Source organism: Nerophis lumbriciformis, linkage group LG23 (assembly GCF_033978685.3).
Source record: "Nerophis lumbriciformis linkage group LG23, RoL_Nlum_v2.1, whole genome shotgun sequence".
Lineage (NCBI taxonomy): Eukaryota > Metazoa > Chordata > Actinopteri > Syngnathiformes > Syngnathidae > Nerophis > Nerophis lumbriciformis.
Genome location: NC_084570.2, coordinates 30,776,661 through 30,803,983, shown reverse-complemented (window position 1 = coordinate 30,803,983; position 27,323 = coordinate 30,776,661). Strand labels below are relative to the sequence as shown.

The window sequence follows — 27,323 nt, the reverse complement described above, 5'->3', positions numbered from 1 at the left end:
AGGGAATAAGCGGTAGTAAATGGATGGTAAATATTAAGATTGTAATTGCTCCAACGTGTCCAATGACAGACTTTCACTTTTTCCAACCAGTCATGTGCAACAGGATTACAAATACCCACAACTCATATTTTGTACAACACAAATAAAAACATCAATTGTGCTTGCTTTATAAATACTATTTTTGTGAAACAAAAACGAGATCGGAAGACGTGCTTTTATTTTGAAAGCACGGGATGAAGTTCACGGAAGCAATTACAACTTCCGGAACGGATTGTGTTTTGTTTTTCGATGAATAATTCACCTTCCTGGTTAGAAGACTACCTTGTCAGGTAAGTTGTGTCGGTAGAACGGAGTCAATGTTCCGAATGTTTCTTCCATAACTGTGTGAGAAGCCGTAGAAGCGTCTCGTAGTCTTCGCTTGTCTCGCCGTTTGCCAGTTATTTGCCCAAACGGTGTCGCCCGCTTGCCAGCTCAGCGCTAGCTCGGAGGTAACGTTAGCATAGACGATCTGTGATGAGAGTTCCTCGCTCTTTCGACCCAGATTGCAACTAAAGCGCGTTGGGGGATGCATTTAAGCCCGTGTGGGTGGTTGTTGTGGGCATTGTGCTTTCCGTCTGACGCTCTGCGAAGTCACATCCGCTCTGCCGGGCTTGGCTAAGCTGCTCCCCGCTGAAACGTTTTTGTTAGATTGTCATCTGGGATGTGTTCCTCGTCTTTATTCAGCCGGCTCGTTCGACAGTTGTTGGAAACATCTTCACTAAGACCACACACGGTCCCTTGTAACGGAAGTATTAACATCGCCAGGCGGATTCACGGCCAAACATTTCCCTTCATCAATTTCGGAAAAATCAACCAACTGTTTTTGGTCCCCTGAACGTCTCACTAGACAGTCCCCTGAACGTCTCACTGGACGGTCCCCTGAACGTCTCACTGGACGGTCCCCTGAACGTCTCACTGGACGGTCCCCTGAACGTCTCACTGGACGGTCCCCTGAACGTCTCACTGGACGGTCCCCTGAACGTCTCACTGGACGGTCCCCTGAACGTCTCACTGGACGGTCCCCTGAACGTCTCACTGGACGGTCCCCTGAACGTCTCACTGGACGGTCCCCTGAACCTGCACGTCTCACGGGACGGTCCCCTGCACGTCTCTCGAGACGGTCCCCTGCACGCCTCACGAGACGGTCCCCTGAACGCCTCACGAGACGGTCCCCTGCACGTCTCACGAGACGGTCCCCTGAACGTCTCAATTGACGGTCCCCTGAACGTCTCACTGGACGGTCCCCTGAACGTCTCACTGGACGGTCCCCTGCACGTCTCTCGAGACGGTCCCCTGAACGCCTCACGAGACGGTCCCCTGCACGTCTCACGAGACGGTCCCCTGCACGCCTCACGAGACGGTCCCCTGCACGCCTCACGAGACGGTCCCCTGAACGCCTCACGAGACGGTGCCCTGAACGCCTCACGAGACGGTGCCCTGAACGCCTCACGAGACGGTCCCCTGAACGCCTCACGAGACGGTCCCCTGAACGCCTCACGAGACGGTCCCCTGAACGCCTCACGAGACGGTCCCCTGAACGCCTCAGGAGACGGTCCCCTGAACGCCTCAGTAGACGGTCCCCTGAACGTCTCACTGGACGGTCCCCTGAACGTCTCACTGGACGGTCCCCTGAACGTCTCACTGGACGGTCCCCTGAACGTCTCACTGGACGGTCCCCTGAACGCCTCACGGGACGGTCCCCTGAACGCCTCACGAGACGGTCCCCAGAACACCTCACGAGACGGTCCCCAGAACGCTTCACGAGACGGTCCCCTGAACGTCTCACTAGACCAGGGGTGCTCACACTTTTTCTGCAGGCGAGCTACTTTTCAATTGATCAAGTCGTGGGGATCTACCTCATTCATATATATAATTTATATTTACTTATTTATGAAATATATGTTTTTGTTAACAAGTTAAAGGTGTTTAATGATAATGCAAGCATGTTTAACACATATAGTTAATATTGTTAAAAAATTAAAGGTGTTTAATGATAATACAAGTATGTTTAATACATATAGTTAATATTGTTAACAACTTAAAGGTGTTTAAAGATAATAAAGCATGTTTAACACATATAGTTAATATTGTTAACAAGTTAAATGTGTTTAAAGATAATACAAGCAAGTTTAACACATATAGTTAATATTGTTATCAAGTTAAATGTGTTTAAAGATAATACAAGCATGTTTAACACATATAGTTAATATTGTTAATAAGTTAAAGGTGTTTAAAGATAATACAAGCATGTTTAACACATATAGATTCCTTTCTTTCATGAAGACAAGAATATAAGTTGGTGTATTACCTGATTCTGATGACTTGCATTGATTGGAATCAGACAGTGGTGATGATAACGTCCGCATTTTCGAATGGAGGAGAAAAAAAGTCCTCCTTTCTGTCCAATACCACATGAAAGTGGTTGGTTTTTGGCATCTTATGTATCCAGCGTCCATACTCCTTTGTATACACTTTACAAGAAATACATTGTCGGCAAACTCCGTAGCTTGCTAGCTTGTGCACGCCAGCTTTCTGAGACTCCTATTTTGTTAGCGCAACTGTGCAGTCGGTCTTTGGAGTTTTGACGACAGGTACGGCGCCACAGTCTGTTGAAAAAGAGTGTTTCTCGCCTTCCTGTCGGTAATTTTAATGAGCTGGCAGCAGCCAGCGTCATCTCAGAAGACCCTCGGGTGCCGTGAATGTCAATCAAGTGACGAAAGTGACGTCATAGTGAAGATTTATGATCGCTCATTTTTAGAACTATTTTTTTAATGCCTGGCTGGTGATCGACTGACACACCCTCCGAGATCGACCGGTAGCTCGCGATCGACGTAATGAGCACCCCTGCACTAGACGGTCCCCTGAACGTCTCACTAGACGGTCCCCTGAACGCCTCACTAGACGGTCCCCTGAACGCCTCACTAGACGGTCCCCTGAACGCCTCACGAGACGGTCCCCTGAACGCCTCCTACGGTGTGTAGTGAAGCATGTTTAGCTATTCCTCGTCCTCTAGTGAGAATGATACTTGTAAGAAACTTACTTTGTTTGTCGCCATGGAGGCCAGGATTAGTGATTTAGAAGTAGCTAAAACACTGCCGACTGCAGATGGATGTTAGCTGCTAGCTAGCTAGCCATATCTTAAAGCACCTCTTCCTGAGGGTGTTTCAGTGTTATACTTCACCTTTATCTTTATTTTTTACACCAAAATGCGTCCATTCTCCCTTTTCTGTTTACACACTGTGTCTGCTTGTAAGTACTCAGTGTGTGTGCGCTGCCGAACATGCTCCTCTGCTCCTAAAACCAGTAATGTCACGACGTGACGATCAGCCGTCATGCCCGGGAACCGGTACTTTTCAAACAGAGTATAGTACTGTTTTGGATTCATTATTCATTAGTACCGCGATACTATACTAATTCCGGTATACCGTACAACCCTAATTGGTCGATATCGATAATTACTGATATTTCGTACGACCTATGGAGAATATGGACCGGGGGAAATATATTAAATGTTAACATTTGTCTTTGAATGCCACCTTCCTCTGATTATAATCCCTCAGCTATCGAGGCAGGAAATGTCAACACAAGCATGGAAAACAACACAATTCTAATATCACAAAAAATTAACAATAACCTCTTTAAATGAAGGTGTAAAAATAGGGAAAATGTAAGAAATGCTTTACAAATTAACAAAATAGTGCAAAGTCTGAAAATTTCGACATTTTCTTACAGGTTTACTGCTAGGAAATGACGTGGTCTGTGTAACATTTATTTGGTCTGTTATTCTTATTGAAGCATGTAAATTAATTCATGTTATGCTGTAATTATTATCTAAATATCATTGGACATTTGTTAACGGTATATTTTATTTCCACAGTCCTGTTCTTTAGTTCCTACCTGTTGTTTCCCTACATCCAAATAGGGAACAGACAAGAAAAGATGAGCGTGGCAATGGTCTGTTTGAAAAAAAATCCAAAAAAACAACCAGGAAGGTTCTTTTTCCTCCACTAAATTATTTTTTACTAGCCAGGTTATTAGTGTCGTATTTGCATTTCTGCATGTATCAGAATTGAACGAACAAATCATTTTTATTGATAATTTTCTTAATGACAATCAAAGGTGTTTAACGAACAGGAAACAATACGTGAAGCTAGGCGAATACACATCTACAACGCTAAATATATCCTGTGGTGTACCTCAGGGATCAATACTAGGACCAAAATAATTCAATCTCTATATAAATGACATTTGTAAAGTTACAAAAGATTTAAAGTTAGTATTATTTGCGGATGATACAACTGTGTTTTGTTCAGGAGAGAACACACAGAAGATAATACAAATAATAACAGAAGAAATGAACAAATTAAAAAGATGGTTTGACAAAAACAGACTATCTTTGAATCTCAGTGAAACTAACATAATGCTATTTGGTAACAGTAGGAGAGAAAGTCAAACACAAATACAAATAGACGGAACAGAAATTGAAAGAGTAAATGAAACCACATTTCTAGGTATAATGATTGATGATAAATTGAACTGGAAATCTCATGCAAAAAATATAACACGTCAATAATGAATAAAGCAAAAACATTTTCTAGACCAAAAATCACTTCATACTCTACTGCATGCTAGTGTTACCATATCTGAGTTACTGTGTAGAAATATGGGGAAATAACTACAAAAGTACACTTCATTCATTAACGGTGTTACAAAAAAGATCAGTTAGAATAATACATAATGTTGGATATAGAGAACATACAAACTCTTTATTTATTGAATCCAAGATACTGAAATTCCACGACATAGTGAATTTGCAAACAGTTAAAATTATACACAAAGCAAACTATAATCTGCTACCCAAGAATATACAACAATTCTTCTCAAAAAAAGAGGAGAAATATAATCTTAGAGAAAAATGTAACTTAAAACATGTGTATGCACGTATAACACTTAAGATCCTCAGTATATCTGTATGTGGAATTAAATTATGGAATGGATTAAGCAAAGCAATCAAACAATGTACTAATATGATCCACTCAAGAAACTCTTCAAATTTAAAGTGTTTACAAAGTACAAAGAAGAAGAACCATGATAAACATTCTGAATCTATTTCATCCATCCATCCGTTCATTTTTTTCAAAATAATCTTACTCATCTCACCATATGAAATGTAACTTACTTCACCGAGTATTATTTATTTATTTATTTATTTTTATTGTGATTACTTATGGAGTATATTGTGAATAAATTGAGAACAGGAAGTGAACAAAAGTTTTAGCAACTGTTATGTAAAAGAAAAGGGGTAGTATTAAATAAGCTCTGCTTCTTCCTACTCCTTTTCGAACATGTTGAAAAGAGAAACTGGAAATTGTGATGTATCATGTTGTATGCTTGCATGTTCCAAATAAACTCAAACTCAACTCAACTCAAAGTCAAGGTGTAACAATTCGTTTTAACAATGATTCGATTCGATTCAAAATTTGTGATTGCCAATACAATTCAGGGATGATATATATATATATATATATACAAACCCCGTTTCCATATGAGTTGGGAAATTGTGTTAGATGTAAATATAAACGGAATACAATGATTTGCAAATCCTTTTCAACCCATATTCAATTGAATGCACTACAAAGACAAGATATTTGATGTACGAACTCATAAACTTGATTTTTTTTTTGCAAATAATAATTAACTTAGAATTTCATGGCTGCAACACGTGCCAAAGTAGTTGGGAAAGGGCATGTTCACCACTGTGTTACATGGCCTTTCCTTTTAACAACACTCAGTAAACGTTTGGGAACTGAGGAGACACATTTTTTAAGCTTCTCAGGTGGAATTCTTTCCCATTCTTGCTTGATGTACAGCTTAAGTTGTTGAACTTCATAATGCGCCACAAATTTTCAATGGGAGACAGGTCTGGACTGCAGGCAGGCCAGTTTAGTACCCGCACTCTTTTACTACAAAGCCACGTTGATGTAACACGTGGCTTGGCATTGTCTTGCTGAAATAAGCAGGGGCGTCCATGGTAACGTTGCTTGGATGGCAACATATGTTGCTCCAAAACCCGTATGTACCTTTCAGCATTAATGGCGCCTTAACAGATGTGTAAGTTACCCATGTCTTGGGCACTAATACACCCCATACCATCACAGATGCTGGCTTTTCAACTTTGCGCCTATAACAATCCGGATGGTTCTTTTCCTCTTTGGGCCGGAGGACACGACGTCCACAGTTTCCAAAAACAATTTGAAATGTGGACTCGTCAGACCACAGAACACTTTTCCACTTTGTATCAGTCCATCTTAGATGAGCTCAGGCAAAGGAAAGCCGACGGCGTTTCTGGGTGTTGTTGATAAACGGTTTTCGCCTTGCATAGGAGAGTTTTAACTTGTCCTTACAGATGTAGCCACCAACTGTAGTTACTGACAGTGGGTTTCTGAAGTGTTCCTGAGCCCATGTGGTGATATCCTTTACACACTGATGTCGCTTGTTGATGCAGTACAGCCTGAGGGATCGAAGGTCACGGGCTTAGCTGCTTACGTGCAGTGATTTCTCCAGATTCTCTGAACCCTTTGATGATATTACGGACCGAAGATGGTGAAATCCCTAAATTCCTTGCAATAGCTGGTTGAGAAAGATTTTTCTTAAACTGTTCAACAATTTGCTCACGCATTTGTTGACAAAGTGGTGACCCTCGCCCCATCCTTGTTTGTGAATGACTGAGCATTTCATGGAATCTACTTTTATACCCAATCATGGCACCCACCTGTTCCCAGTTTGCCTGTTCACCTGTGGGATGTTCCAAATAAGTGTTTGATGAGCATTCCTCAACTTTATCAGTATATATTGCCACCTTTCCCAACTTCTTTGTCACGTGTTGCTGGCATCAAATTCTAAAGTTAATGATTATTTGCAAAAAAAAAAAGTTTATCAGTTTGAACATCAAATATGTTGTCTTTGTAGCATATTCAACTGAATATGGGTTGAAAATGATTTGCAAATCATTGTATTCCGTTTATATTTACATCTAACACAATTTCCCAACTCATATGGAAACGGGGTTTGTATATATATATATATATATATATATATATACATACATACATACACTGCTCAAAAAAATTAAAAGAACAGTTTTTTATCAGGGTATGGCATGATTTCAATTGCACTTTTCTGATAAGGTTTTGGTCGGGTACGTGGCAGAGGGGGTTGTTGGAATTAACAACAGGTGCACTAGAGGGGCAACAACGAGATGGCCCCCAAAACAAGACTGATTTTGCAGGCGGAGGCCATTTCAAGTTCCTCCCTCTTGACATTTTTTAACTGTTTTTCCACAAGTGTTGGCTTTAGCTAGAGTCATTATCACAACTGGGAGCATGAGGCAATTTCTTAACCCTCCTGAAGTTGCGCGGATTGTCCTACTCCTCCAGGATGGCACATCCATGCGTGCGGTTGCAAGATTTGATCTGTCTCCCAGTACAATCTCCAGAGCATGGAGGAGATTCCAGGTGACAGGCAGTTACTCTAGGAGAGCTGAACAGGGTCGTAGACAGTCCTCATCCCATCAACAGGATATCTGCTGCCTTGTGCAAGGAGGAACAGGTTCAGCACTGCCCGAGCCCTACAGAATGACCTCCAGCAGGCTACTGGTGTGAATGTCTCTGCCCAAACAGTCAGAAACAGACTTCACGAGGGTGGCCTCAGGGCACGACGTCCTGTAGTGCGCCCTGTGCTCACTGCTCAGAACCGTGGAGCTCGATTGGCATTTGCCATAGAACACCAGAATTGGCAAGTCCGCCACTGGCGCCCTGTACTCTTCACAGATGAGAGTAGGTTTACCCTGAGCACCTATGATAGACGTGAAAGGGTCTGGAGAAGCCAAGGAGAGCGCTATGCTGCCTGCAACATCATTCAGCATGACCCGTTCGGTGGTGGGTCAGTGATGGTCTGGGGAGGCATTTCCATGGAGGGACGGACAGACCTCTACAGGCTAGAGAACGGCAGTCTGACTGCCATTAGGTATCGGGATGAAATCCTTGCACCCATGGTCAGACCCTACGCTGGTGCCGTAGGTCCTGGGTTCCTCTTGGTCCACGACAATGCCTGGCTTCATGTGGCAAGAGTATGCAGGCAGTATCTGGAGGATGAAGGAATTGACACAATTGAATGGCCCTCACGATCACCTGATCTAAACCCGATAGAACACCTCTGGGACATAATGTTTCGGTCCATCAGACGCCGCCATGTTGCTCCTCAGACTTTACAGGAGCTCACTGATGCCCTCAGACAGATCTGGGAGGACATCCCACAAGACACCATCCGTCGTCTCATTAGGAGCATGCCGCGACGTTGTCAAGCATGCATACAAGCACGTGGGGGCCACACAAGATATTGAAAATAATTTTGAGTTGCAGAAATTAAATTTAGGCAAAATGGACGAGCCTGCCACATCATTTTTTCACTTAGATTTTTGGGGTGTCTATATACTGAACCCTCTGTGGGCTGAAAACTTTTATTTCCATCAAAAGATGTGGCATCCTTTTGTTCCTGAGACATTAAACTGTCCATATCAGTAAAGATATCCCACATTTTTTTTTTCACCATTGAAATCTGATGTATTTTCAAAGTGTTCCTTTAATTTTTTTGAGCAGTATATATACCGGTATATATATATATATATATATATATATATATATATATATATATATATATATATATATATATATACCGGTATATATATATATATATATATATATATATTTAGAACAATACGATCTGAAAAAATTCAGTAACTTTAGCAAAAAATATCAAGCGGTGTGAGTGTGGAATAAATATTGGACACTGCAGGTGAAGTTTCCTGTATTGCTGTTATTTCTTGTAAGGGAATGATGTATAAATGAATTATGCATTCACAGCGGTATAGCTCGGTTGGTAGAGTGGCCGTGCCAGCAACTTGAGGGTTCCAGGTTCGATCCCCGCTTCCACCATCCTAGTCACTGCCGTTGTGTCCTTGGACAAGACACTTTACCCACCTGGTCCCAGTGCCACCCACACTGGTTTAAATGTAACTTAGATATTGGGTTTCACTATCTAAAGCGCTTTGAGTCACTAGAGAAAAGCGCTATATAAATATAATTCACTTCACATCTTATTTGAATAAAACACTTTAGCTTTATTTAACCGGGGGAAATATTTTCAATATTCAAGACATTTCCCATAAAAGTAGAGTGTACAACATGTTAACAGTGGATTTACCTGCCACTTCTGCTTTTGTTTTTCAACATAAAATAATACAATATTAATATAAAAAAAATAAAGTGCAAGCAACACCTCTTTGGGTTAAATTAACAATAGGTTTACCTGCCAGGTATACTGTTGTTTTTTGGCATACACTGTAAATAATAGAAAATAAATAAATGTTTAGTACAAGCATAATCTCTACAGGTTAAACGAGCAGTGGTTTGACCTGCTACTACACTTATTTGAATAAACAGCTATGGCCATACATCATAGGAGAGAAAAGTCACGACAAATGCGACCTCCACAACACAATAACATAAAGCTACAACACAACAACAATACACCAAAACACGACAATACAGAGACGGAAAGTGGACGAGTTTTGGTGAATTACCAGCTTGGAAATGATGTAATGAAAAAGTTGGAAAATTAGGTGAGGTGTGACCACTATTTCAGTCATAAATAACTTCTTTAACTTTTCAATAATAATTATTATCTATGTTCAGGAAGTTGGTCCGTCGCCGTAACTTGTTCCGCTGTCACTTCCGTTGTGTCCGTCACATCCTTTGTGGCTGAGAGTTGTGTTGTGGCTTTATATTATTGTGCTGTGGCGTTTGTGTTTGTTGTGTCTTTTGCAGTGATGCTGTAGCTGAAAGTTGTTGTGTTGTAATTTATGATTATGTCTTGTGGCGTTTGCGTTTGTTGTGACCTTTCTCAGCCACCGTAGTCATCCGCCGTTCTTGTTATGATGGTACCACAGACGGGCTGACAGTCTTGAAAAACGTTTAATGTCCTTATCATTAAAAGTGTTTAACTTCATATAAAGTCTGCCGTTCTTAAATCCAATGTTTTCTTCAGTACAACACTTAAAACCTCTTTATAGGCACTGACTTATTTGGTACAACACTTAAAACCTCTTATAGGCACAGACTTATTTGGTACAACACTTAAAACCTCTTTGTAGGCACTGACTTATTAGGTACAACACTTAAAACCTCTTATAGGCACTGACTTATTAGGTACAACACTTAAAACCTCTTATAGGCACTGACTTATTAGGTACAACACTTAAAACCTCTTTATAGGCACTGACTTATTTGGTACAATACTTAAAACCTCTTATAGGCACTGACTTATTTGGTACAACACTTAAAACCTCTTATAGGCACTGACTTATTTGGTACAACACTTAAAATCTCTTACAAGCAGTGACTTATTTGGTACAACACTTAAAACCTCTTATAGGCACTGACTTATTTGGTACACCACTTAAAACCACTTATAGGCACAAACTTATTTGGTACAACACTTAAAACCTCTTTATAGGCACTGACTTATGTGGTACAACACTTAAAACATCTTATAGGCACTGACTTATTTGGTACAACACTTAAAACCTCTTTATAGGCACTGACTTATTTGGTACAACACTTAAAATCTCTTATAGGCACTGACTTATTTGGTACACCACTTAAAACCTCTTATAGGCACAAACTTATTTGGTACAACACTTAAAACCTCTTTATAGGCACTGACTTATTTGGTACAACACTTAAAACATCTTATAGGCACTGACTTATTTGGTACAACACTTAAAACCTCTTTATAGGCACTGACTTATTTGGTACAACACTTAAAATCTCTTATAGGCACTGACTTATTAGGTACAACACTTAAAACCTCTTATAGGTACTGACTTATTTGGTACAATATTTAAAACCTCTTTATAGGCACTGACTTATTTGGTACAACACTTAAAATCTCTTATAGGCACTGACTTATTTGGTACAACATTTAAAACCTCTTATAGGCACTGACTTATTTGGTACAACACTTAAAATCTCTTATAGGCACTGACTTATTAGGTACGGCACTTAAAATCTCTTACAGGTTTTGACTTATTTGGTACAACACTTAAAACCTCTTATAGGCACTGACTTATTTGGTACAACACTTAAAACCTCTTATAGGCACTGACTTATTTGGTACATCACTTAAAACCTCTTATAGGCACTGACTTATTTGGTACACCACTTAAAACCTCTTATAGACACTGACTTATTTGGTACAACACTTAAAACCTCTTTATAGTATCGATTAAATCGATCAATTTCCTTTTAAAACGATGTTGGATCAATACTTATCTTCTGGAAGGCAAATGTGTAAACATGCAACAAGACAGTTTTTTTTGTTATCAAATATCTGCTTGGCAACTTGACTTAAGATTTCAAAGCAAATGATCCATCAATTTGTTCGTAAAAAATATAATAACAGCATAGGAAATGGTGTAATAATCTCATGAGGCGGTTATACATTTACAGTACCGTATATGAATTTACAGGTGAAACTAAAAAAAAATTGAATATCGTGCAAAAATCCATTCGCTTCAGCAATTCAAATTCTAAATGTGAAACTAATATGTGATATAAAGTCATTACATGCTAAATTAAATACAGTACCTCAACTTTATTTGTTGTTTTGATGTTTATGGCTTACAGATTTTGAAAAAACAACATTTTCCGAGATTTTTAGTGAGAGGTTTTCATCGACTGTATCATAATTATCAAAATGATATCAAAAGAAGGCTTGAAATATCATGAGTTGCATGTTTGTGACACTTGTGATTAAGGGCTGTATAAATAAATGATCGATTGATGTTATTAAATCCTGTGTCATATTAGTTTCACATTGTAAATCTAATTTCTGGAATAAACAAACCTTTTGCAGGATATTCAGATTTATTCACTGTTCCAAGCGGCTTTCTATGAAAACGAGTTTGACAGACCTGAAACGCTGCAGGATGTTAAACAAATATGAAAGATAAATACCGCAACTGTATACAGTACAGCCCAAAAGTTTGGACACACCTTCTCATTCAATGCGTTTTCTTTATTTTCATGACTATTTACATTGTAGATTGTCACATCAAAACTATGAATGAGGAGTTATGTACTTAACAAAAATAAAAGTGAAATAACTGAGAACATGTTTTATATTCTAGTTTCTTCAAAATAGCCACCCTTTGCTCTGATTACTGCTTTGCACACTCTTGGCATTCTCTCCATGAGCTTCAAGTGGTAGTAACCTGAAATGGTTTTCACTTCACAGGTGTACTTGAAACTCATCGAGAGAATGCCAAGAGTCTGCAAAGCAGTTATCAGAGCAAAGGGTGGCTATTTTGAAGAAACTAGAATATAAAACATATTTTCTGTTATTTCACCTTTTTTTGTTAAGTACGTAACTCCACATTTGTTCATTCATAGTTTTGATGCCTTCAGTGACAATCTAGCTTGAAGTCTCGCCACAGCTAGCTGTCCAGAATAGACCAGTACCAAGTCTCACGATAGTTTGTAACTAATATCGACAATGATACAACTTTACATGAATTTACCTGGTTTACACCATTGAAGTACAAAACTCAAAACCAGTGAAGTTGTCACGTTGTGTAAATGGTAAATAAAAACAGAATACAATGATTTGCAAATCTTTTTCAACTTATATTTAATAGGATAGACTGCAAAGACAAGATATTTAATGTTCACACTGGTAAACTTTATTTTTTGCAAATATTAGCTCATTTGTAATGTGATGCCTGCAACATCCTTTAAAAAAGCTGGCACAGGTGGCAAAAAAGACTGAGAAAGTTGAGGAATGCTCATCAAACACTTATTTGAAACATCCCACAGGTGAACAGGCTAATTTGGAACATGTGGGTGCCATGATTGGGTATAAAAGCAGCTTCCATGAAATGCTCAGTCATTCACAAACAAGGATGGGGCGAGGGTCACCACTTTGGCAACAAATGCCTGAGCAAATTGTCGAACAGTTTAAGAACAACTTTTCTCAACGAGCTATTGCAAGAAATTTAGGGATTTCACCATCGACAGTCCGTAATATCATCAAAAAGTTCAGAGAATCTGGAGAAATCACTGCACGTAAGCGGCAAGGCTGAAAACCAACATTGAATGCCCGTAACCTTCGATCCCTGCATCAAAAACCGACGTCAGCGTATAAAGGATAGCACCACATGGGCTCAGGAACACATCAGAAAACCACGGTCAGTAACTGTAAGTGCAAGTTAAAACTCTACTATGCAAAGCTAAAATAATTCATCAACAACACCCAGAAACCCCGCCGGCTCATCTAAAATGGACTGATGCAAAGTGGAAAAATGTTCTGTGGTCTGACGAGTCCACATTTCAAATTGTATTTGGAAACTGTAGGATGTCGTGTCCTCCGGAACAAAGAGGAAAAGGACCATCCGCAAAGTTGAAAAGCCAGCATCTGGGATGGTATGGGGGTGTACTAGTGCCCAAGGCATGGGTAACTTACACATCTGTGAAGGCACCATTAATACTGAAAGGCACATACAGGTTTTGGAGCAACATATGTTGCCTTCCAAGCAACGTCTTTTCATGGACGCCCCTGCTTATTTCAGCAAGACAATGCCAAGCCACGTGTTACAACAGCGTGGCTTCATAGTAAAAGAGTGCGGGTACTAGACTGACCTGCCTGTAGTTCAGACCTGTCTCCCATTGAAAATGTGTGGCGCATTATGAAGCCTAAAATACCACAACGGAGACCCCGGACTGTTGAACAACTTAAGCTGTACATCAAGCAAGAATGGGAAAGAATTCCACTTAAAAAATGTGTCTCCTCAGTTCCCAAACGTTTACTGAGTGTTGTTAAAAGGAAAGGCCATGTAACACAGTTGTAAAAATGCCCCTGTGACAACTTTTTTGCAATGTGTTGCTGCCATTAAATTCTAAGTTAATGATTATTTGCAAAAGAAAATTACGTGTCTCCTTTGGAAAATTAAGTATATTGTCTTTGCAGTCCATGCAATTGAATATAAGTTGAAAAGGATTTGCAAATCATTGTATTCTGTTTTTATTTACCATTTACACAACGTGCCAACTTCATTGCTTTTGGGTTTTGTATTACCTTGGCAGTATTTGTAGTTTATCTTGTTTCGGAGTTCTTAAAACGCCTTTTTGCTACACAACGATGCAAAAAAACAGTGAATGAAGACTATCGAGTGCTACTCGCGGTTTCTTTACAAGGGCGCGTACTCGCAAGGCACCAAGTTAAAACATGAAATGCAACCTCACCGGGCAAAAACGATGCATAGTTATCCGGGAGAGTCTTGATACCAATCTCCTTGACCCAGCCACACACAAAGAAGTTGTAGACCTCCATGCTTTTCCAAGTTTTCATCGGTTTTGTCATGTAGAATGATGTCTGGAGCTCAATAGTTCCATATATCTGGGAACGCGACCGACAGATAATCCTTGATTACACTCAACAAATCTTATTTTGGTAAAGTATAGGGATCTATTCCATTTGGTTTTTATCTGTTTTTAATGGTAAGATCTAGGCCCTAGCCATCCTGGTCTGGTGGCCCACCACTTGGTTCACTTCTGTTCAAAAGTCACGTGACTGAATACAAAATATTTCTGTTGGTTGTACAGGAGGAAATTGAAGTGAAGCCTTCCAAGCAGAATACCGGGACAGTGAGCGGGTCATCAGGCAGTCTCCTTATGTCAGGCCGAAACGGGTCTGCAAGTGATGCAGACTGCCGGATCTCAGAGGATTGTCAGGTTCCGGATGTGGAGCTCATGGAGCTGGGGCCGCTGCTGGAGGAGGGAGGGGTTCAGCAGTCCGCTTCCAAAGGCATGCATCTAGAGGTAGGACTTTGAAATAACACCCCCCCCCCCCACCACAGATTGGGTGTCAGGCCTCACTAATCCTCGCTTTTAAAGGGAGCGGCCATGCTGGCGGACGAGGAGGAGGAGGGTGACGACGTGGGAGAGGTCCTGACCTTGCCACTTCAGGCGCACCACGCCATGGAAAAGATGGAAGAGTTTGTACACAAAGTAAGTCTGACTTCGCGTACTGTACCACGTATTTATTTTGGATGGGATAGTCTCGGGTAGAGTGAATTAGACAGGTGTGGCCACCTTTTTATTACATCATTCCTGCTGCTACAACCTGTCAGTCAGAGCGGGCGTTGTCTACCGCAGGAGCCGCCCCCTCTTCAGGTATGTTTAATTTTGTTTTCAGCAGAATCTTTAAGGCTCGTAGCACATCCTGGTTCCTTTTCTGAAGTCTGGCACCCCTTCATCTAGGATGCGTTTAAAGTCGGGCTCCACCATTTTAGGAAACAATCAAATGACGATTTTTCTCTCCAAAATTGTGATTGCTACCCGATTTGCAATTTTTCTATTTTATACATAAAATGCATACAATTTTGAAAATAACATGGTTTAGCCTGTCAATCGAGTTATTCTTGTCTCACTGTGCCACACATTAGTACAATTGTGCAATATCCATCCATCCATCCATCCATCTTCTTCCGCTTATCAGAGGTCGGGTTGCGGGGGCAGCAGCCTAAGCAGCGAAGCCCAGACTTCCCTCTCCCCAGCCACTTCTTCCAGCTCTTCCCGGGGGATCCCGAGGCGTTCCCAGGCCAGCCGGGAGACATAGTCTTCCCAATGTGTCCTGGGTCTTCCCTGTGGCCTCCTACCGGTCGGACGTGCCCTAAACACCTCCCTAGGGAGGCGTTCGGGTGGCATCCTGACCATATGCCCGAACCACCTCATCTGGCTCCTCTCGATGTGGAGGAGTAGCGGCTTTACTTTGAGCTCCTCCCGGATGACAGAGCTTCTCACTCTATCTCTAAGGGAGAGCCCCACCACCCGGCGGAGGAAACTCATTTCGGCCGCTTGTACCCGTGATCTTGTCCTTTCGGTCATAACCCAAAGCTCATGACCATAGGTGAGGATGGGAACGTAGATCGACCGGTAAATTGAGAGCTTTGCCTTCCGGCTCAGCTCCTTCTTCACCACAACGGATCCATACAGCGGCCGCATTACTGAAGACGCCGCACCGATCCGCCTGTCGATCTCACGATCCACTCTTCCCTCACTCGTGAACAAGACTTTGAGGTACTTGAACTCTTCCACTTGGGGCAGGGTCTCCTCCGCAACCCGGAGATGGCACTCCACCCTTTCATAGGAGTGAACCATGGACTCGGACTTGGAGGTGCTGATTCTCATCCCAGTCGCTTCAAACTCAGCTGCGAACCGATCCAGTGAGAGCTGAAGATCCTGGCCAGATGAAGCCATCAGGACCACATCCTCTGCAAAAAGCAGAGACCTAATCCTGCAGCCACCAAACCGGATCCCCTCAACGCCTTGACTGCACCTAGAAATTCTGTCCATAAAAGTTATGAACAGAATCGGTGACAAAGGGCAGCCTTGGCGGAGTCCAACCCTCACTGGAAACGTGTCCGACTTACTGCCGGCAATGCGGACCAAGCTCTGACACTGATCATACAGGGAGCGGACCGCCACAATCAGACAGTCCGATACTCTCTGAGCACTCCCCACAGGACTTCCCGAGGGACACAGTCGAATGCCTTCTCCAAGTCCACAAAGCACATGTAGACTGGTTGGGCAAACTCCCATGCACCCTCAAGGACCCTGCCGAGAGTATAGAGCTGGTCCACAGTTCCACGACCAGGACGAAAACCACACTGTTCCTCCTGAATCCGAGGTTCGACTATCCGGCGTAGCCTCTTCTCCAGTACACCTGAATAGACCTTACCGGGAAGGCTGAGGAGTGTGATCCCACGATAGTTAGAACACACCCTGCGGTTCCCCTTCTTAAAGAGAGGAACCACCACCCCGGTCTGCCAATCCAGAGGTACCGCCCCTGATGTCCACGCGATGCTGCAGAGTCTTGTCAACCAAGACAGCCCCACAGCATCCAGAGCCTTAAGGAACTTTGGGCGGATCTCATCTACTCCCAGGGCCTTGCCACCAAGGAGCTTTTTAACTACCTCAGCAACCTCAGCCCCAGAAATAGGAGAGCCCACCACAGATTCCCCAGGCACTGCTTCCTCATAGGAAGACATGTTGGTGGGATTGAGGAGGTCTTCGAAGTATTCCCTCCACCGATCCACAACATCCGCTGTCGAGGTCAGCAGAACACCATGTGCAATACTTTGTTTAAAAATGTAATTGACTCAGAGCTTTTGTCTACATCAGGGGTGCCCGGAGGGTGTGTCAGTCATCGGCAGCCAGGGATTTGAAAAGAAAAATAGACCTAAATTAGCGATAACCAATCTTCACTATGACGTTTTCGTCACTTGATTGACATTCGCAGCACCCGAGAATCTTGTGAGATGACGCTGGCTGCTGCGAGCTCAGTGTTTAGAAAAAAACGACCGGCAGAAAGGCGAGAAACACTTTTCATTTCAACAGATTCTCGCACAGTGCCTGCCGTCAAAAGTCTGAAGAACGACCGCACAGTTCCTGTCTTCACAATAAAAGCGCTGCGCTATCTTGCCTGCGCAAACAAAATACGATTTTAAAAAAGGTAGCGCACACAATCTAGCAAGCTATGGAGTTAGCCTCCAATGTAGGGTTGTACGGTATATCGGTATTACCATAGCGGTCCCACCTAACATTCACTGTAATGATACCAAGTACAGGAGTGTATCTAGTTGATACTTCTATGGTAACGTCGATATTTTTTGGCATCACAACATGTTTCGTTTTTTTATTTATTCATATTATGTTTATTAACTCAGGAAATATGTCCCTGGACACATGAGAACTTTGTATATGACCAATGTATGATCCTGTAATGACTTGGTATCGGATTGATACCCAAATTTGTGGTATCATCCAAAACTAATGTAAAGTATCAAAGAAGAGAAGAATAAGTGATTATTACATTTTAACATAAGTGTAGATAGAACATGTTAAAACAGAAAATAAGCAGATATTAACAGTAAATGAACAAGTGGATTAATAATCAATTTTTACAGTTTGTCCCTCATAATGTTGACAAAATAATAGAATATACCCTCATAATGTTGACAAAATAATAGAATATACAGTAAATGACACAATATGTTACTGCATACGTCAGCAGACTAATTAGGAGTCTTTGTTTACTTACTACTAAAAGACAAGTTGTCTAGTATGTTCACTATTTTATTTAAGGACAAACTTGCAATAATAAACATATGTTTAATGTACCCTAAGATTTTTTGTTAAAATAAAGCCAATAACGCACATTTTTGTGGTCCCCTTTATTTAGAAAAGTATCAAAATAATTTTGGTACCGGTACCAAAATATTGGTATCAGGACAACACTATTCCAATGTATTTCTTGTAAAGTGTATAAAAAGGAGTATGGAAGCTGGACAAAAAAAACCTTACATGTGGAATTAGACAGAAAGGAGGACTTTTTGTAAATTCAAGGTTGTGGAAGTTATTAGCACTACTGTGAATCTTGTCTGATTCCAGTCAATGCAAGTCATCAGAATCAGGTAATACACCAACTTATATTCTTGTCTTAATGAAAGAAAGGAATCTAGTTGTGTTAAACATGTTAGTATTTTTAATAAACACTGTTAACATGTTAACAAAAAACGTCATATATATATATATATATATTGTATGTGTGTGTGTGTGAATGTATATATGTGTGTCACACATATATATACATACACACAGTGTGTATGTGTGTATATATATATATATATATTGTATGTGTGTGTGTGTGTGAATGTATATATGTGTGTCACACATATATATACATACACACAGTGTGTATGTGTGTATATATATATATATATATATATATATATATATATATATATATATGTATGTGTGTGTATATATATATATATATATTAGGGCTGGGCGATATATCGATATACTCGATATATATCGATATACTCGATATATCGCGGGTTTGCCTCTGTGCGATATAGAAAGTGATTATATCGTGACATCGTGATATTGGAGTATAGTTGTCACGCAGTTGCATTTAGCTGCGGGCATTACACTACAGACTCTTCACTCTTTCTAGTCTCTCCTTCTCACAGAGACATAAAACAAGCGCACCTTCTTCCATACGTCACATACTGTCGCGCGTGTAGCGTCACACGCCCTCGCCCAGCAGAGAGGTAGCAGCATGCTAACGTTAGCTGAGGCAGGTGGTACAAGCGGAGCGGTGCGAGTGACAATACAAGAGAAGGTGCGAAACTGATCACAAATGGAGGAAGAACAATTAATGCCAAAAAAAACAGCACGGGGTCCATCATCTGGCGGTAGTTTGGCTTCAAGCGGGAAGATATTCAGCAGTAATATGCAAAGTATGCAGCAGAAGCGTTGCTACAAAAGGTAGCAGCCAACGTTCCCTCTAAGGTGCGCACTGCTCAAGCGTCCTCTGCGCACAGCAAATATATGCCGCGCACCAAATCAAATCCCATCTGAATTCTAAACAAATTAAACACATTTATTGTGTGTAATTTTGCAATGCAACTCTGAGTGACAGTGACAACAAGCGGCCCTAACGGTGTTCGTCAACACCGTTCAATTATTGTAACGTCTATCGAGATGCTTCGAGGACAGGAATTATATCGATCACTTTATTGAGCAAAACTGTTTATATTCGGCCATAACCACACCAAAAACATGAGTAAAAAACTTCTATCTCGAAAAACTAGTCATTTTCTGCCGTACAAACCAGGCCAAAAGCAACTTGTCATCTGTCACCAACACGCATACCACTAAGCCACTTGTGCGTTTATGGCCACACAAAAAGTCGGACAATTCAAACACCACACAAAGTTACACTATGACTCCTCAGTCATACGTGTGCTTATTCTACTGTCATTTATTATTAATGTTAATTTATTGATATTAATCATGGAATGCTGTTACTAGAGAAAGTTACAGGAATGCACACTTCATCCTATGCTTACTTTTCATTGTGCAACATGAGGATGTTTAAGGGCAACTAAATGTGATCTCTGAAAGGGGTACAAATGATTTCCAAAGCAGGACCCCCACCCAGACATATTGTACAATACCAATCCATAGCTTATGAAAAACAATATTTCTTTTATTTTCATTACAAGTGGGCCAAATCACTAATATTACAAAATAATATGAAAATTACTCCACTCATTTGAGTGTTATTATAAAAGATTGGTTTGAGACAGGTGTGCTGCTGGTATTGCCACGTGTGATGTTGCTCACATGTGCTCCACTGAATGCTCAGGGAGTTTTTGTGTTTGCTCACACACATGAACAATTAGAGGGAACATTGGTAGCAGCACTACTAATTTGTTCTTTCATTTAAAAAGTCACCCGCGAGAGAATGAAGAGTGCTTGAAACTCCGTAGTTAACATCTCTGGCCGGTGCCACACCCAAAAAAATGCCGAAACAACCTGCACTGACAAATGAGCCTGACGTCTTCCATTTACAGATCAACACCGTATGAAAAACATAGTCACAAACACAAGGAGATAACGTCCGCAGTAACTTATTACATAGCGAAGGACATGGCCCCATAAACATCATCTATGCAACATTTTGACCAGAGAACCACCATTACATGTTATGTAGACCACAAGGAAGTGTTTTACATTTAGAAAAATAATAATAATATGACTCCTTTAATGCGCCCTATTATATGCATCAAGTGTTCATTCAAGGCTAAGGCAAAATATCGAGATATATATCGTATATCGCGATATGGCCTAAAAATATCGAGATATTAATAAAAGCCAATATCGCCCAGCCCTAATATATATATATATATATATATATATATATATATATATATATATATATATATATATATATATATATATATATATATATATATATATATATATATATATATATATATTAGGGCTGGGCGATATTGGCTTTTATTAATATCTCGATATTTTTAGGCCATATCGCGATAGTCATGGTCAAAAGTTTACATACACTTGTAAAGAACATAATGTCATGGCTGTCTTGAGTTTCCAATAATTTCTACAACTCTTATTTTTTTGTGATAGAGTGATCGGAGCACATACTTGTTGGTCACAAAAAACATTCATGATTTTTATGAATTTATTATGAGTCTACTGAAAATGTGACCAAATCTGCTGGGTCAAAAGTATACATACAGCAATGTTAATATTTGATTACATGTCCCTTGGCAAGTTTCACTGCAATAAGGCGCTTTTGGTAGCCATCCACAAGCTTCTGCTTGAATACTTGACCACTCCTCTTGACAAAATTGGTGCAGTTCAGCTAAATTTGTTGGTTTTCTGACATGGACTTGTTTCTTCAGCATTGTCCACATGTTCTCAATGGGGTTTAAGTCAGAACATTGGGAAGGCCATTCTAAAACCTTAATTCTAGCCTGATTTGGCCATTCCTTTACCACTTTTGACATGTGTTTGGGGTCATTGTCCTGTTGGAACACCCAACTGCGCCCAAGACCCAACCTCCGGGCTGATGATTTTAGGTTGTCCTGAAGAATTTGGAGGTAATTCTCCTTTTTCATTGTCTCATTTACTCTCTGTAAAGCACCAGTTCCATTGGCAGCAAAACAGGCCCGGAGCATAATACTACCACCACCATGCTTGACGGTAGGGATGGTGCTCCTGGAATTAAAGGCCTCACCTTTTCTCCTCCAAACATATTGCTGGGTATTATGGCCATACAGCTCAATTTTTGTTTCATCTGACCACAGAACTTTCCTCCAGAAGGTCTTATTTTTGTCCATGTGATCAGCAGCAAACTTTCGACAAGCCTTAAGGTGTGGCTTCTGGAGCAAGGGCTTCCTTCTTGCATGGTAGTCTCTCAGTCCATTGCGATGCAAAACACACTTGACTGTGGACACTGACACCTGTGTTCCAGCAGCTTCCAATTCATTGCAGACCTGCTTTTTGGTGGTTCTCAGTTGACTCTTGATCATCCTGACCAATTTTCTCTCAGCAGCAAGTGATAGCTTGCGTTTTCTTTTCCATCGTGGCAGTGACAAAACTGTGCCATGCACTTTATACTTACGAACAATTGTCTGCACAGTTGCTCTTGGGACCTTAAGCCAAGTGACCTTCCTGACTTGTTCAAGTCAATGATTAGTTTTTTTCAGATCTGTGCTGAGTTCTTTTGACTTTCCCATTGTCGATTTTGTAACCGAGTTTAATGACTGCATCACATGAGCCCCATTTAAATGGGCTCAGAGAAGTCAACAGGTGTCGTCAATCATAATCACTCACATGAAGTTAAGAGGCCATGAAGCTAATTTGATTTGATTGTAACTTTTCTACATCACCAAAATGTATAATGTATGTTGCTGTATGTATACTTTTGACCCAGCAGATTTGCTCACATTTTCAGTAGACCCATAATCAATTCATAAAAGAACCAAACTTCATGATTGTTTTTGTGACCAACAAGTATGTGCTCCAATCACACTATCACAAAAAATTATATATATATATATATATATATACAGTATACTGTGTATATATATATGAGGATGAGGTAGATCCCTTTGACTTGGTCATTTCAAAAGTAGCTCGCCTGCTGAAAAAGTGTGAGCACGCCTGGACTACATCATGATCAAACTGAAGAAAGAAATGATAAAAAGGAACATGGCTGTCACTCAAATGTCGGTGACGTCAGAGGAAAAACTCCTGCGGTTACATAATTGCACTAATTAAAACCTTGATGGCGATTAATTGTGCAGCCCTCGTTTAAAGGGTTTTAATTGTGTCATGTGTGGACTTTCTCTGCACACGATGCACACTTTCAGTATGTACAACCAGTTCTTGTATTGTGGTACTATTATGATTTGTTGTATTACTGTATTAATTACATTACGTATTCCTTAGGGATGTCCCCATCAACATTTTTGGCCTCAAATCTGATCCGAGTAACGAAAGTATGGACACATTTTTATAAGGCTTATTTCTTTAAATGTAGAATGTGTTTGTCTTATTGTAAATCTGATGTTGTATTAATTTTTTTCTTAATAAAATAAATTGTCTAGTGCACAATAACTAAACGAAAGCAAAAACTGCTATTGGCTCCCATTTAAATAATTTGGATGTTGCCCTCAAAGTATCCACAGACTTACTCCCAGTTTGTAAACAATAACAACAACGAAAATTGGTTTGAAAATCATAATAACAAGAAAAAGAAAAATATCAATTGAATCATTTTAATACCATTTACAGTATATACTAATTAGGGCTGTCAAGTTATTATTTTTTTAATCAGATTGATTACAGCTTGCATAAATAACATTTGCTGAAGAAAATACCCTAATATTTGGATACAAATTGAATTTAGTCGTCAGCATGTCATACAGGAACGTTTTCTAAAAGTCATTGGTTTCTCCAAACTTGGTGAGAGGAAGTACAGTACCGGGTAAGTTCACATTTTTGTTTTTTAGTCTTAAATAGAAATATTTTCATGTTTAACTTAAAACAAATACACATATTTTTTAACAATAAATTGAGAGTGCAGCTTTATGATAGAGCAGGTCTCCAACTTTCATCACTATGAAAACTACTGTGACAAAAAGAGGTTAGATATTTGTTGTTTATCAATATGATTTCAATTGTGCTTTTATTATGAAGGATATCTCCTCTGTGAGATTATTGTCTTTATGCTATCATTACTATGTCGTGTAATTTATCATTAAATAAAAGCACCATACACACACTTGTAGCTCATTAAAGTGGAATAAATGATGTTACTCATAGTTTTAATCCACATACCTCTCTTCTAGCAAAGGGTGCAAACTGGATGTGTAATAATCAGTGAATGAACACGTCTGATCCACCAACTGCACTCAGTGACGAAACAAACACGCTCACATAAATATTGTACTTATTACAACCGTAGACAGCAGAACACTTGTATTTGAACTTTTATACACTTACTTCAGCTGGCGACTGTGGCGAAAGTGCCGAGTCAAAACTGGCGTGTGACGTCACCATTTACCTTTTTCTTTTACCAGGCGCACCAACCCAGGAACATGAAAACAAGATAATCGGCTGTGTTGGCCACTTACTTAATAAAAATACTGGACCAAGTGCGTCCTTTGACAGCTCAATACAGAACACGTACTTTTGTTTCTAAATGCGGGACGATTCCCTTTTTCAAGGGACAGTAGGCATCACTATTTAAGTAGCATTCAAGCTAGCGGCGCCATCCTCACGTTTATGTTTCGCTTTAAAAGATGCTTTTTTAAACTTGATGTGCGCCGACGATAAGAAAGTTTGTTGCTGCGATACTAACTTATTGCCTCAGTTTTATCTCAAGTTGCACGAAGGTTTATTTTGAAACGAAATTGGGCGCAGAGCACATCCCTCTAACTCACAGGTGTCAAACTCAATGCCCGGGGGCCAAATCTGTCCTGCCACAGTATTTTATGTGGCCCGCGAAAGCCTGGAAATAATATGCGTTAATGAAATGCTTAATCTTTTTTGACTAAATATATTTGTGTGTTACATTTTGACATTAAAAATCATCTACTGCATGCAATTGCATATCTTTTAAAATTCAATATTATCAAAATCAGAATATTATATTATCATGTATTCCAAAAATATTTGTTGTTATGATATAGATAAATACTGTACTTAAATATCTGCTTGACTTATGATTTCAAAACAAATTATCAATCAAATTGTAGACTGTAAAATTGACAATAGATTTTAAGGTTAAATTCCGCCGACTTGAGTTTTTTTTACTGTAAAATCCACTTTGGCACCGTTTTTTCCCATATACAGTAAGACATTAAAGCATTAAAAAACAAAAACAAAAAAACATGAAAACAAGATTTTACGATAAAAAAAAATAAATAAAAGGCAGCTCTCTTGCTTATATTTACGACTAAAAACAGTGGTATATTTTTTCTCCATTCCAATCCATTTGTTTATATGCTGTAAATAACCCACTGCTTTTACTGTAAAATTCTGGTGACTGAGCTGCCCAGTTTTTAAAGTAAAGTTTAAAAAAAATTGTTGCAGCTTATGTAAAAAAAAAAAAAAATATATATATATATATATATATATATATATATATATATATATATATATATATATATATATATATATATATATATATATATATACAGTATATATACACATACACACACAGTTGCGATCAAAAGTTTACATACACTTGTAAAGAACATAATGTCATGGCTGTCTTGAGTTTCCAATACTTTCTACAACTTTTATTTTTTTGTGATAGAGTGATTGGAGCACATACTTGTTGGTCACAAAAAAACATTCATGAATTTTGGTTCTTTTATGAATTTATTATGGGTCTACTGAAAATGTGAGCAAATCTGCTGGGTCAAAAGTATTCATACAGCAATGTTAATATTTGGTTGTATGTCCTTTGGCAAGTTTCACTGCAATAAGGCGCTTTTGGTAGCCATCCACAAGCTTCTGGCAAGCTTCTGCTTGAATTTTTGACCACTCCTCTTTACAAAATTGGTGCAGTTCAGCGAAATGTGTTGGTTTTCTGACAGGGACTTGTTTCTTCAGCATTGTCCACACGTTTAAGTCAGGTCTTTGGGAAGGCCATTCTAAAACCTTAATTTTAGCCTGATTTAGCCATTCCTGTACCACTTTTGATGTGTGTTTGGGTTCATTGTTATGTTGGAACACCCAACTGCGCCCAAGACCCAACCTCCGGGCTGATGATTTTAGGTTGTCCTGAAGAATTTGGAGGTAATTCTCCTTTTTCATTGTCCCATTTAAAGCACCAGTTCCATTGGCAGCAAAACAGGCCCAGAGCATAATACAACCACCATCATGCTTGACGGTAGGATTGGTGCTCCTGGGATTAGAGGCATCACCTTTTCTCCTCCAAACATATTACTGGGTATTGTGGCCAAACAGCTAAATTTTTGTTTCATCTGACCACAGAACTTTCCTCCAGAAGGTCTTATCTTTGTCCTTGTGATGTCAGATGAAACAAAAATTGAGCTGTTTGGCCACAATACCCAGCAATATGTTTGGAGGAGAAAAGGTGAGGCCTTTAATCCCAGGAACACCGTCCCTACCTCTGCGCCTGTTTTGCTGCCAATGGAACTGGTGGATTGTAGCTGAGATAGGCTCCAGCGCCCCCCGCGACCCCAAAGGGAATAAGCGGTAGAAAATGGATGGATGGATGGAACTGGTGGTTCCCATTCTAAGGTTTTAGAATGGCCTTCCCAAAGTCCTGACTTAAACGTGTGAACAATGCTGAAGAAACAAGTCCATGTCAGAAAACCAACAAATTTAGCTGAACTGCACCAATTTTGTAAAGAGGAGTGGTCAAAAATTCAAGCAGAATCTTGCCAGAAGCTTGTGGATGGCTACCAAAAGCGCCTTATTGCAGTGAAACCTGCCAAGGGACATGTAAGCAAATATTAACATTGCTGTATGTATACTTTTGACCCAGCAGATTTGCTCACATTTTCAGTAGACCCATAATAAATTCATAAATGAACCAAACTTCATGAATGTTTTTTGTGACCAACAAGTATGTGCTCTAATCACTCTATCACTAAAAAATAAGAGTTGTAGAAATTATTGGAAACTCAAGACAGCCATGACATTATGTTTTTTACAAGTGTATATAAAGTTTTGATCGCGACTGTATGTGTGTGTGTGTGTATATATATATACAGTGGGGCAAAAAAGTATTTAGTCAGCCACCGATTGTGCAAGTTCTCCCACTTAACATGATGACAGAGGTCTGTAATTTTCATCATAGGTACACTTCAACTGTGAGAGACAGAATGTGAAAAAAAAATCCAGGAATTCACATTGTAGGAATTTTAAAAAATGTATTTGTAAATTATGGTGGAAAATAAGTATTTGGTCACTTCAAACAAGGAAGATTTCTGGCTCTCACAGACCTGTAATTTCTTCTTTAAGAAGCTCTTCTGTCCTCCACTCGTTACCTGTATTAATGGCACCTATTTGAACTCGTTATCTGTATAAAAGACACCTGTCCACAGCCTCAAACAGTCAAGACTCCAAACTCCACTATGGCCAAGACCAAAGAGCTGTTGAAGAACACCAGGAAAAGAATTGTAGACCTGCACCAGACTGTGAAGAGTGAATCTACAATAGGCAAGCAGCTTGGTGTGAAAAAATCAACTGTGGGAGCAATTATCAGAAAATGGAAGACATACAAGACCACTGATAATCTCC

General features: G+C 39.9%; 1 protein-coding gene across 1 annotated transcript in view; it reads left to right on the top strand.

Annotated features, from left to right (window-relative positions):
• The first annotated feature begins 200 nt into the window (after positions 1–200).
• adipor1a (adiponectin receptor 1a) overlaps positions 201–27,323 on the top strand; it is a 43,456-nt gene continuing 16,333 nt past the window's right edge. Inside the window, exons 1-3 of the mRNA XM_061984769.1 lie at positions 201–329; positions 14,757–14,972; positions 15,048–15,161. Of these exons, the coding sequence (XP_061840753.1) occupies positions 14,826–14,972; positions 15,048–15,161 (261 nt within the window). The 5' untranslated portion in view covers positions 201–329; positions 14,757–14,825. The remainder of the gene's footprint in view (positions 330–14,756; positions 14,973–15,047; positions 15,162–27,323) is intronic.